We start from the raw sequence: 12,927 nt of genomic DNA, 5'->3' as shown, positions 1-12,927 counted from the left end.
ATTGCAGGCACATAGGATACCTAACCTAAGTTTCATTAGTAGAATATGGACTATACTTTATTGAAGTGAAAGTTTGGTGATGTTGCTTGCTTGAAAAAAACCTAGTTTGTTTGGGGCAAGAGAGAATCCACTGTGCTTCTGAGAAGACCCCTTCATGGTATTTCATTAAGGGTCTGCTCAGGTTTTTGTAAATTCTGCTTTCAGTTTTTTTTTTTTTTAATTTTCTGCTTTGTTTTTTCACTGGAGTTATAATCTAAAATTTACTTAATGACAGTGAATGTAGGAAAGTTGGTCAAAGTCTCTTTAATTTGTTTGTAATTTTCTCTTTACATAAGACTGGATCTGTTTCCATCCCTTCATGAGGAGGGGGCACTATTTTCTCACATGTAGAAATGAAAGAGACTGATTTGCCATTTGGCCTTGTTTCCTGTTAAATTCCCAAGTGGCTATAGATGTGTACATTTCTTAGTGCTCATCTAGTCTACCGCTTCGTAAGATTTTGGACTAATTCCATGGTCTACCTGTTAAACAGTACAGGTCTTTTCTAATCTCACATGGTGCTGACTGCAATACTAGGGTCTCTTCTGAGTCAAACCCTGGCACTTTTTCACTTAGAGAGCAGGTGGATACTTCTTGGAAGCTGACCTGCCTCATAGTTTCTAGGCTGGCTCTTGCCATTCTGAACCGAATTCAATTATTTCTCCCCTCACTTTCACTCCCAGCCACATCTAAAGCTCAGGCAACTGTGTGGGTGGGCAAATGGAAGGACTGATTATCATTCAGGACATAAATAAAAATTAAGAGGCAACCCAGTCATCAAGTGCAAGGAAGTAAATCACATCATAAATCTTGTGAGTTATTTTCCATTTACATAACCAATAGCAAATATCACTTGTAGGGCTTAAATAATGTAAATACAAACTAGGAGCGACTTTATCCATGGATCTTAATGAAACATCATATATAATAACTATTGAGTAAAAAGGCTCATTGAACAGATTTTAAAAAGTCAAAGAGAATATAAACAAATGCTCATACATGCATAATACATATGTGTCAGGCACTTTGTGTTCATTGCTGAGACTGAATTTTGCAGGTTGTAAAAATAAATAAGCTTACAAATCCCTGAGGGACATTGAAAAGAACATCTTTTGGTACATCAGACAGAAACTGATCTGAGGTTGGTGTTCCTGGGGATTTCAGTAGATTGGCTGGTCTGGGCCCCACAGCTAGTGTGGAAATGAGTGTTGCTTAGTGATAAGTTAAAGGGGAAATAGATTTGTCTTCCCAAAATGCTTTCTTCATACTTTTTGCTGAGATTCCCTGCAATTATTATATAATCTATTTGTTTCATTCCAGATGTGCATTACTTACACATTTCTTCCTATTCCTAGGAATAGGAAACTTCTAAAAAAAAACCCACATCTTTTGGAAGTGGCTAGGTTGGCAGAAGTAAGAATAAAATGTTTTCAAATTTCTCAGTTCTTAGGCTACATACTGCAGAATTACTGTAGTAGTTTGGAAAAAAATTTTTTCAATCTTTTTTTGTTCCCATCATTGTTTATGGTTTGTTGTTTTTAAAAACAACATAAACTGGGGCTGGGGTTGTGGCTCAGCGGTAGAGTGCTCGCTTAGCACGTGCAAGGCCCTGAGTTCGATCCTCAGCACCACATAAAAATAAATAAATAAATAAATAAAATAATGTAAATACAAACTAGGAGCGACTTTATCCATGGATCTTAATGAAACATCATATATAATAAGTATTGAGTAAAAAGGCTCATTGAAAAGATTTTAAAAAGTCAAAGAGAATATAAACAATATCGTTCTAACTATAACTAAAAAATAAAATATTAAAAAAACAACATAAACTAAAATTTTCCTTTAAAATGTGATATCATCTTGAGCATAACAATGTTTCAGTCAACAACACACTATGCGTACCATGGCTGTCCTATAAGATAACAATGGAGCTGAAAATCTTCGATCACTTTATGACATTGTAGCCATTGTAAAATTATACCACAGTGCATTACTCTTGTGTTTGTAATGATGCTGGTGTATAAACATACCTATGCTGCCAGTGGTAGAAAAATATAACACATATAATTTAGGACTTCGTAATAATAATGAATAACTGTGTTACTGGTTTGTGTCCTTACTATACTACCTTTAGTGTGTGCTTAGTGTGTGTATGTGAGGTGGTTTGCTGCTGGATATTGAACCCAGGGGTGCTCTGCTGCTGGGCTACATCCTTATCCCTTTTCATTTTTCATTTTGAGACAAGGTCTTGTTAAGCAGCAGAGGCTGTACTCAAACTTGTGGTCCTTCTCCCTTAGACTCCTTATACTTCTTTTACTTTAAAAATAAATTTTACTGTAAAACAATATGCTGTGTTGTATGGCAATGACCTTATACATCTTGTGTTAACCAAGTCTCTTTATTGAATCCTTTTCTCCCATGCTTGATTTAATCTTGTGTTGTTTTATTCATCATGGCCCTAGGACCCTAGAAGAAATAGGTCAATATGTATATATGTATGCATGTGTAACATATAACTAGGGGTTTAGCAGGCTATATGGTATCTAGGTTTATGTAAGTCCTCTATGATGCTTGCACAATAACAAAATCAACTATTGATGCAGTTTTCAAAATAAATCCCCATTATTAAGCAACACATGCCACTTTTTTATAAAAAAGTGAAAATTATAAAAATTTATAAAAGGAGAATAAAACTTACAGATGATTTCAGTAGCCATAAGAATGTTTGGTATATCTCTTACCATCTAAAAAAAGTTTGATTTATACTCTATATGCATATTGCTTCTCATTATTCTAGTAGGTCATCTATGTTAATAGCCACCATTGTTTTATACCCTATTAAAATAGTTCCCATACCATGACACAATTCTTAACTACTAAGAATTATTATTTTATACTTGTTGAAAGGAGTTCTTTAGACATACAGTTTATCAAATATCTTGAGCTTACATAAATAAAAAAGTAAGTGGAATTAATTGCCTAGGTATTACTGAAACTTTTACATTCAAAGTTCAGGACTTGTGACTCACTTTATGATTCAGACTCTTTGATGCTTGTGGTTTTCCACACCATCTCTTCTGTCTCTGCTTAGGTATTGGTAATGCAGTATTTCTTGAAAGAGTATCTTGCTATTGTCTCTGGAACTTGCCTTCAAGCTGAAGCCCCTCCTCTACAAGTCTTAATACAGATATACCTTCAGAGAAAATACAGGAAACTTTCTGATTTTATGTATGTAAAAATATTAAAAACTGTGCTTCATAGAATCTACGAAATATAGTATATGTAGCCTCTTTGCTGAACTTTATATCATGTAAATTTTTTGCTATCTTTTAAGTTGGAGGCTTTACAACAGTCAATATAATTTATGTAAACAATTCCTTATTACTTAAATTTAGAAACTTTCCCATTTTTTTGGCCATCATAAATAAAGAAGTGATAAACATATTTGGATATAAACTCATAGCCACATATTTGATAATTTCCTTAGGAGAGAATTCCAAAAATAGCATAAGTAGGTAAAATGATATGTAATTTGCAGTTTCTCTCTATTGCCAGGTAGCTACCCAAAATGATAGAATATGGGTACAAGCAGAATATAGGTACACAGGGTTTTCTATCCTGTAAGTTTTCACTACTTATTGACATTATATATAAAGTAAATCTTGCTTCTTGACTAACCTACACTTTCCTTTTATTTCTATCTTTATTTTTATTTATCACTTGTCAAAGTGTTAAATAATTCCTTTCCCTGTTTGTTATTTATTCCTTAACTGATTCTATAAATTTCTACCCAAGAAAGCTCTTACTCATTGCAATCTATAATAGCCAGCTCCCTTAATTTTCCTCTGAAGCAAGTTTTCTTAATCACTTTAGTGCTCTAATTTTTTAGATACTCAAGGGACTAAACCTGAATCCATTATTAGTAGCTTTTTGTCATGAAGGTAGGAACTACCTATTTAATTTTCCTGATGAAATGCTTATTTATGTCTAGTCTTCTTTTCAATCAGTAACTTTTGCCCTTGTTCACCATTGTCATAATAATAGTTATCACTCTCCATTCTGTCCTAAAAATTTTCTTTTACAAATATTGTCAGACTTTTAAAAAATAAACAAAATTTTATCATTTTATCAAAATTTTATCATTTATGGGCCAAATCTTCCTGCAGATTTATTTAGGAGATGAAAACTAGTTTTACCATATACCCTTTTAGCAAGCACCTATTGAGTACAAACTATTTGTGGGGTTCAATCATTACTGCCTCTGACAATGCCAAGCAGTCTATGGAACATTCCTGGCCCAATGATAATATGTAAAAATTTTCAGATTCTCTCTATGTTTTAGCCATAGGTCGGAATGCTTGCATGCATAATTAATCTAACTCATCCAGCAATGATGTGAGATTGGTCCTATCATTATCTCCATGGTACAGATAAAGAAAAGCAGGGAGAAATCAAGATCACTCAGATGGAGAACATGGGATTCAAATCTATACCACAAGACTTCAGAATTTGTTTAATGCATACTTTCCCCATAGAAGGCAGCGTTTAATAGACTAGATCAGATCTACACATCTATAAGAAATACCATAAAATAAGAAAATATGGGTAGTATGAGGGATTGGGGAAATAAGAGAAGTCAAGATCCATAGAAAAAGTAGAATAAGTTTATTGGGTAGAAATCAAAGTGCGTTCTTCAATATGGGATGGAAAGAAAAAAGAAGAAAATGTTGAGCCCACCACCCCGGGGTTCAAATTCTGGCTCCAGCACATATTTGTTAGAAGACAAGACACTCCACTTATTTTAGTTCTATTATGAGCAGGGATGTAAAGGTGGCGATATATGGCATACTTAGGGGATGGAAGTAACAGAGTGGAAGAAATTTCAGGAACTTGGGGAGCAGTTCAGGAAAGAAGGAGGGAAGGCAGGCACAAATATGGTGCGGGATGGCAGGGATGATTGTGACAAAAATGGAATGGGTAGGAGGAATTTGGGAAAGACTTAAAGATAGCAGAAAGATAGCCTGGTGTTTCAGTTAAGGAGAAACAACAACAAGGTTGATAGTTGTGTAGTTTGAGATAAAGAGAGACAGAAGAAATGAGCCTAAGGAATTGTCCAGTTGAAAGATAAAATAAGGGCATGAATCAGGTCAGTGTCATGGGAAAAGGAGAGATATTCCAGAATTATTTCAACAGTAAATCTGAAAGAATTTGGTAACCAACTGGGGACTTAGGACTGAGTCAAAATGTTCCTTCCATTTTCGCCCCAGGGGCCAAGAATGATGATAATGCCTTTTCAGAGAAATTGCAGTAACTTAGGTGTGAATCAGAGTTGAAAACTTGGTTGTCAGCAGTACAGATGACTTTGTAAAAAGTTTGAATGCAAAGAGAAAGAGGGGAGGTTTGGGGTGTTGGCAATCCTAAAGTTCATTAGGAAGGAAAAGCTTTTTTTGTGTGTTAACGCTTTCCTTTCTTTAGCAAAACTAAAATTATATGTTATGGAATGTCTTTTTATGTTTATCAGGAATCTTAACACTCTTTTTGGATTAGGAATTCCTTTAAGATCTTGCTGAACTCTTTGGTCTCTATCTCACTGTATGTGTGATCATAAACACACAAAAATTTGCATTCACTAATAGGGAGTTCTTATATTTACAGAAGCCCACAAATCCTGACTCTACCCTGCCTCACTTTTTTTTTTTAAACCAACATCTTTTTGGCCAATTATGATTAAATACACATCAGGTACTGTGCTAAGTACTTAGCTTATATTAGCTCATTTAATCCTTACCACAACTTTGCCACATAGGTTTGGTATTTCAAACTCAGGGGGACACAGAGCTAGTTTTCTTGTCCAAGTTCACAGAGTTAGTATGTGGCAGAACCAAAATTTGGTTGAAGGTCTCCATATTAGGGTTCTCCAATGTATCAGAACCAATAGCTGGGACATATATATGGGAGGAGACTTGAGGAATTGGCTCTGTGACTGTAGACTGATAAGCCTCAAGTTCTGCAGGGTGAATGGGTAGGCTGGAGACTCAGGAGAGCTGATGGCATGGTTCCCCTATGAATCTAAAGGCCTGAGGCCCAGGAGAGTCAGTGGTGTAGTTCCAGTCTGAAGACAACCGGGTTTGAGACCCAGGAAAAGGTGAAGTTTCAATTCCCATCTAAAAGCAGGGAAGGGCATTTTGGCAGCTAGACAGAGGAATTCTTTCTCCTTTGGAAGAGGGTCAGCCTTTTGTTTTATATAGGCCTTTAACTAATGGGGGTGGGGGGCAATCTGCTTTACTCAGCCCACTGATTTAAATGTTAATATTTATTCCAAAAAACACTCTCAGGGACACATCCAGAATAATGTTTGACCAAATATATCTGGGTGTCTAGTGGCACAGTCAAGTGGACACAAGATTAAGCAACTTTGATTCCAACTGCTATGCCCTATATAATTTTAAAACACATTGATAGTTTTCTCAGATGAACGTTCTTTTTGTTTTCATGTGTGCCTTACTTGAATTATTAATGTTGAAGCTTCTGCTCCCAAGTTTATCCTTTCTTCTGTTAAATTCTCCCAACTGAAGATTTTAAATAAAAACAACTTGGATTCATTTTGTTTGTTTTCTGTTCTCTCTCTATTTTTTTCCTCTCCAAGAAGAAAAACTATCCAAGGAAACTTCTTCCACTTCAAATGTTCAAAGAGGATTTTTCAGGTGAAAGAAAGTTAACAACATCTAAAAGAATCCATAGGCACCCTCTAGGAGTGCATATCAGGTGTTAAAAGTGTTTTCAAATTCACTGCATGCAATAGAAAATAAGTGCTGGCTTTTGGTAACACTATTGAAACTTTCAGGGGCCTACTTAGTATGCAGTGAGTGTCTTCATAAAGTCAATACAAGATTTAAAAAAAATATACACACACACACACACACACACACACACACACATATGTATATATATATAGTATTTTTAGGCCTTGGAGCTAATCCCGAATAACAGCTGGGATTTTATATCTCCTGAGGGACTCTTCAAACTCATAAAATTCAGTCCCAAGAAGCCATAACACTCTTAGAGTGAAGACCCTGTGAGCAGAGATTGGAAGCTCAGTTGTCAGACTATAAAGGAAATGAAAGAGAAGTCGCTCCTTCCCACACACATTTCCAGTTCTTTAAAGGACTGAGTGTATGCACATAAGCTTGAAAAAGATGATCAAACAATAAAATTAAAGCTTTTAGTTTACAGGGTTTTTTTTTTCCTTTCTTACCAGGTGAGGGAGGCACTAACAGTAAGAGAACATAACTTCATTTCCCTTTATTCTGAAAATTGTACATAGAAAAGGATATCAAGCCAGGTCATACTTAGGAGTATGCTCTATGACCTGTACAACTGTGCACACTGGATAGGGTAAAACAAATTAAATCAAAATTTGAATTCTATAAAACCAAGCTATAAAAGCCATTCATATTGCACACATTACTTGGAAGAATTTATGTTCAAATAAGGACCAAGAATTCATAATAGAAGTGAGATGATGTCTAGAGGTAAAGGTTGTAGTTACAGGTACAGTCTGTAAAGGGCATTGATTTTCAGATTGGTAAAAAAGAAAAAGAATATATCTCATAAGATACTGCCTGGTCAATATCTTTCTCATAAAGGTCCCGATAGTGCTATAATTTTCTTAGAATAGATTTTTATATATAATGCTTTGAATATAAGGTGAATTTGGATAGTAGATCTGAATATATCAGACTAAATTCTAAATGATCTATTTGTTGTTGTTGTTTTTGGTTTGATATTAGCAAGTAATCTGAATAGTAGAATAAAAAGGATTCATTAAAAGCTGATTTTCCTGCCATGATGTATGAGGGTTAGCCCAAATGAGGTTAAACACCATCTTCAGCAACCATCATTGACTGAGTGCTTACTGTCTTTGGCTCTGGGAATGAATTGAGTAAGTCATACTTCATTGTGACAGACTTTAGGGTCTCATTGAAGACTTAGCTGTACATACAAATGTGTTATAAGGCATTGGATATTAGTGAATGAGTGTTTAGACAACTAAGTGGTGGGTGTTTCTTGACTACTCTCAGTTCACAGTCCATAAAAGAATATCTAAGCCCAATGCAAAAGAGAATATATTAATATGATCTTTCACTACAAAACTATGACTTCTTGTATCCTTGTCTTTTAGCCCAGAGTCCAATATATGGTAGAAATTTTGTATATCAGAGTTAAAAGACAATTAACATGTATGAACTAGAACTCCCTGTCAACCTGTTGCTCGTCTTGGTGAAACAGTTGTACCACTGATTGCAATGTAAACATTATGAGTAAACCAGATGTTTATTGTGTAGGATTTCTAGAATTTTGCTTGTTAGAACAATCACACACATATAAAATATTATATAAGATGTTATAAAAACGTTGTGGTCATTTTTATGTTACCAAAACCTAGGTCTTTGCCTTTATATAAAACTAGATAATCTGGATATGATGGTCTTATCCTTTTTGGAAATCAATGACAGATACCTTCCCCCCTCCCCCATAATGTTGGTAGGACTAGGCCTTTAAACAAGTTTATGACAAGCAAGGTACCCAATGACTCTTGCTTATGTTAGGAGGAAGGTGGACCCTTTAAAGGTGAAAGGCATGACATTCATATTAATTTTCTGGATTTTACTTCTAAGAGAATCTGGAAAGAAGATTTGAGCAGCTCAGACAGGATTTCTACTGATAACCCCTTGGGATGGTGTGATTCTGCCCTTCATTGAACTCAAGTTTTTCTTCTCTTGCAGTTTCTAGACCTGAGTCTCTTCTTAAGAGACGTAGCCACTTGTCTTTGGCAGCTAGGCAGCTGCACAGTTCTGCAATGACAGATGACCACCCAGGCAAGGGGCACACAGCAGGTGCAAACATCCCTGCTTAGTAAGACTGCTTACAGGATGGCACAGGAAAGAGATTCTATTTCTTAGTCTTTTGTAGTTGTTATATTTCTTTGGAAATTTTATTATATTTCCAAGAGAAGAGAGGGGGAAAGCTGGCATGAGCCATTGTTCTCAGTTTGGAATAGCAAAGTGCATTCTCTTCAGAGGCTAAAATAAGCTGCAGGACAGAGTCATAACTGTCCAATGGTTGGTCCCCAACAACCACAAACCGGTAGTTATAGCCTCAGGGGCTCAAAAATTTTCAGATAGGAGGGGAAGACACAGGTATTAAATAGCCAACCCCAGCCTTGAGGCGATGGATGTGATACTCCTGCAGGGCAGACAATTGCCGAGTATTTCCCTTCTAGCATTACTGAAATCACAAGCAAGAGCCCCCACGTCTGGGCAGAATCTTCCAGGGTTTATTTCAAAGCTCTCCTCCCCACACCCTTTATTCATTTTCCACTGATTTTCTATGATCCTGTGACAAGAGGAAGAAACTAATCATAAAACCTGATCGAAAAATCCTTTTTATACTAGAAGACAGCTATTAAATATTCACTAAGCCAAGGTCTCCTTGCAACATTTAAACAAAAGAGTCTCTCCACTCACGCCGTCCCCACCTCGCCAGAAAATGTGTTCCTGGACAAGCGCTGACCATCCCGAAAGTTGCTATTTCCCTCAGTTGAGGGTGAAGTTAGCGATTCCGTAGCTGCAAGTCTCAACTTGGGGGAGGGGGCGACAGCCAGGGCGGGGGTAGAGCGGCGAGGAGGAGGGACTAGAGGGAAGGACACTGCCCCCTACTTCATCGAGGTCGTCGCTTAAGCCGGTGGAGCTGCCAGTAGGGTTTGGGAGGGAGGCCGAGGTCGGGAGGGAGTGGCGGCCGCGGTGGGGCGGCTTGGGCTCCGCACCCGCGGCTGGGTGCCAGGCTCCGTACCTGGCGGGCCGGGCGCGCCCCGCAGGCCGGCCGCCCCGGGCGCGGAGGGTGTGAGCGCGCGCGCCCCCTCCGTGCCCGCTCAGCCTCGCGCGCGTCCCGGGGGAGGCTCCGCCGAGAGGCGCCCGGGGAGCCCGCAGCCTCAGTCCTGCCGCCGGCGGAGCTTTGTGCGGCATCGGCGGCTCCGAGTCCCACCTGCTGGCGGCTGAGAGACGAGGAAGGGGAAGAAGAAGAGGAGGAGGGGAAAGAGGCGGCGGCGCCAGCTCTCTCCTGCTGCCGGCGCCCACCTCTCGGGGGTTCCGCAGTCCCCAGCTCACGGCCTGCACCGGTCCCCCGCCCCCGGCCCGGCCCGGCCTCCCGGCCACACCGCGGCAGCCGCTGCGCAGCCCCCCAACCCTGCCCGGCGCGGCCCAGCCCGGCCGCCACCGCCACCGCCACCTCTAGCCCCGGCGAGTTTGAGGCGAGCGCTGGGCGCGCGGCGCCGCCTCGATGTGCCTGGGAGCCGCCTTGGCGCCCCAGCCCCGCTGAACAGCCCCCTCTCGTAGCGGCCGGCCCGAGAGGGCCAGCGAGGAGGCGCGGCCAGCTCCAGAGAAAGAGCGAGAGAGAGAACGAGCCCGATCGCGAGCGCAGGGAGCAGACACCATGCCGGGCTGGAAGAAGAATATCCCCATCTGCTTGCAGGCGGAAGAGCAGGAGAGAGGTGAGTGAGGCGACCGGGCCGGGGAAGGCGAGGCTGGGGGTCCCGGTCAGGGGCCGCCCCCAGTGCCTTCCTGTCCCCCGGCTACTCCAGACCGGTCCATGGCCGATCGGGGAGGGGCGCCGCGCCCTCTGGGGCCGCGGGCGAAGCCAGGTGGCGTCTTGCGAACTCTGAGAGGTTTTTCGGGGGGTGGGGGGTGGCGGGAGAGGGGGAAAGGAATGGTGCTGCAGAGGGAACTTTTTACTTAAGGAAAGATTTTCTGGCAAGGATGTGGGGGAAACTCCTGTTTCTCCAGGGCCGGCTTGCACGTGGAGCCCCGAGCGGCTGTCTGTGGGGTGGGTGCTGGGGATGATGGTGGGGTGGGGGGAATATTGCACTGCTTTAAGTGACTTTTCAAACTTTCCTCCTCCTCTTGCGGACGCCTTCATGGTGTCCCAGCCTCTGGCGGGGCTACGATGGTGTTGCCAAGCGCAAAGTTGCTGGGCATTCGTAAAGGAGGAGGAGGGGGCAGAGTGTGGGGGAGTGAAGGGGGCGCTACAAAAGGTTTCTGAAGGGGGAGGGGAAGTAGGAGAAGACTGTTCCCTGGCTGAGGGTCTGAGGCTGGAATGACTGCTGGGGAGATGAGTTATGCCTCAGCGCAGTCCCCGCTGTCAAGTTAATACCGCAGGACTGCGGGTTTTTTCATAATTACTGTCTATTTTCTTTATAAAAGGCGGCTCTCTGTGCCAGGTGGCTTACAGACCTTTTGTGCTTTAGCCTGATAAGTGTACTGGGCACGATGCTATTAAGTGACTTGTGGAGAGGAAAGTTGAGGGCCTTTTGCACATTGAACGCTGGGTTCTGTTAAGGTCATTTTATGGTGTTTGGATCGTGCAGAGGTTGGCCAGAAGTTTAGCTTGGTAACCTGGATATGGTGTACTGTGTGCACCAGAATTTCCTATAGAGGCCTCTTGGGGCTAGGGTGTGTGTGTGTAGTGTCTCTGCTAGCTAGCTTCCAGAGAGACCCTGACTGTCAAGGTTCATCAGGTTTAGTCCCCTGCTCCTTCTACCTCAGGCTGTCCTGAGTTTAAGGAAAATGTTTTAGAATTGACGGGATTTTCAGGATGTAGGTTCTGCATGGGTTGTGGCAAACAGTTGGTGTTGGAGGTTAAATGGTGCTGCAGGGATGGGTGGGTGGGTGAGGAAAATGGGGAACCAATCTGGTGTGTAAAGGCAGAGTTTTCAAGGAAATCTAATCCTGGCAGCTTGATGAGCTGGTATGGACACTGGCTTGGTTACTGAGCACGCCAATAGTTTTGGGCTTTTGAAATAATGCTTACTACATAAGAACAAATGTACAATTTCCAGTTTTTCTCTAGGTGGCACAACCCGTCTTTGGTTTACATCCTGTTTAATGACTCAGGGAATTTATCCCTTTTAAACCACTTCCTTATTAGATTTGTGCATTCATTTTCCAGCACACTTTCTGACAGGTGACCTTATGTTTACCCACTCAAAAGGCACCCCTGCTGTAGAAATGCTTCTGCTTCTCTCTTTAGTAAATCATATCTTAAAAGTAGCAAGTAGCAGTACCAATAATTTACAACCAGGTAAAAGCACTAAATGAAAGCATTCTGTCAAGCATGGAGTGTCTGTACTATCAACTAAATGTCACAATGCACTTGACGTTCAATGTATCCATTTGATAAAAAAAGAAATCAAATTACAGTGCTGCCAACAAGTTTTATCAGAATGCTGAAGTGGGTAGATTTTTGGATTGTGACAAAATGTACTTGTATGTCTTTTAGAAATATACGGTAACTTTGAAAGATGATCACCTAATCTGCTTGGTGGAGATAAGACTGAAATTCCTCCAGAACATAAAAATCTGAGTCACAAATTGGGCTGCCTTAGCTTGTCCAGTAGGAGGAAATGGAATGTTTGTTAACTTGGTGTCATTTTTCACTTTAAAGGTTATTTATTCCTTGCTCATATTATAAGATACTTTTCCAAACAATTAGTATTGGGAGGGGTGGGGGCTGTGATTTTTTTTTTTCTTTTTCTTTAAGGTTCTATTTTATTGGGGCTGGGGTTGTGGTTCAGTGGTAGAGCGCTCGCCTAGCACGTTCGAGGACCTGGGTTCGATCCTTGGTACCACATAATAATAAATAGAATAAAAGTAAAAAAAAGTTTCTGTTTTATTGAGAATACACAAATAGATGTTTTTGTTTCTTTAAAAATTTTCTGTCCACCTAGTATGTGTGTTTGTGTTTCTCTCTCTGTGTGTGTTTAAACAAACTGAGATGCCCACATGACTTTTTATGCATCTGTCAGAGGACGCTGTTTGAGCTTGTCTGATC

General features: G+C 40.6%; 1 protein-coding gene across 5 annotated transcripts in view; it reads left to right on the top strand.

Moving 5' to 3' along the window:
- The first annotated feature begins 9,839 nt into the window (after positions 1 to 9,839).
- Grip1 (glutamate receptor interacting protein 1) overlaps positions 9,840 to 12,927 on the top strand; it is a 629,888-nt gene continuing 626,800 nt past the window's right edge. For all 5 annotated transcript variants that reach the window (XM_076854834.1, XM_076854836.1, XM_076854835.1 and 2 more), the window contains exon 1: positions 9,840 to 10,591. In XM_076854834.1, the coding sequence (XP_076710949.1) occupies positions 10,534 to 10,591 (58 nt within the window). In that variant the 5' untranslated portion in view covers positions 9,840 to 10,533. The remainder of the gene's footprint in view (positions 10,592 to 12,927) is intronic.

This window comes from Callospermophilus lateralis, chromosome 4 (assembly GCF_048772815.1).
Source record: "Callospermophilus lateralis isolate mCalLat2 chromosome 4, mCalLat2.hap1, whole genome shotgun sequence".
Classification (NCBI taxonomy): Eukaryota; Metazoa; Chordata; class Mammalia; order Rodentia; family Sciuridae; genus Callospermophilus; species Callospermophilus lateralis.
The sequence above is the reverse complement of the archived record's forward strand: the minus strand, read 5'-3'. Positions and strand labels throughout refer to the sequence as shown.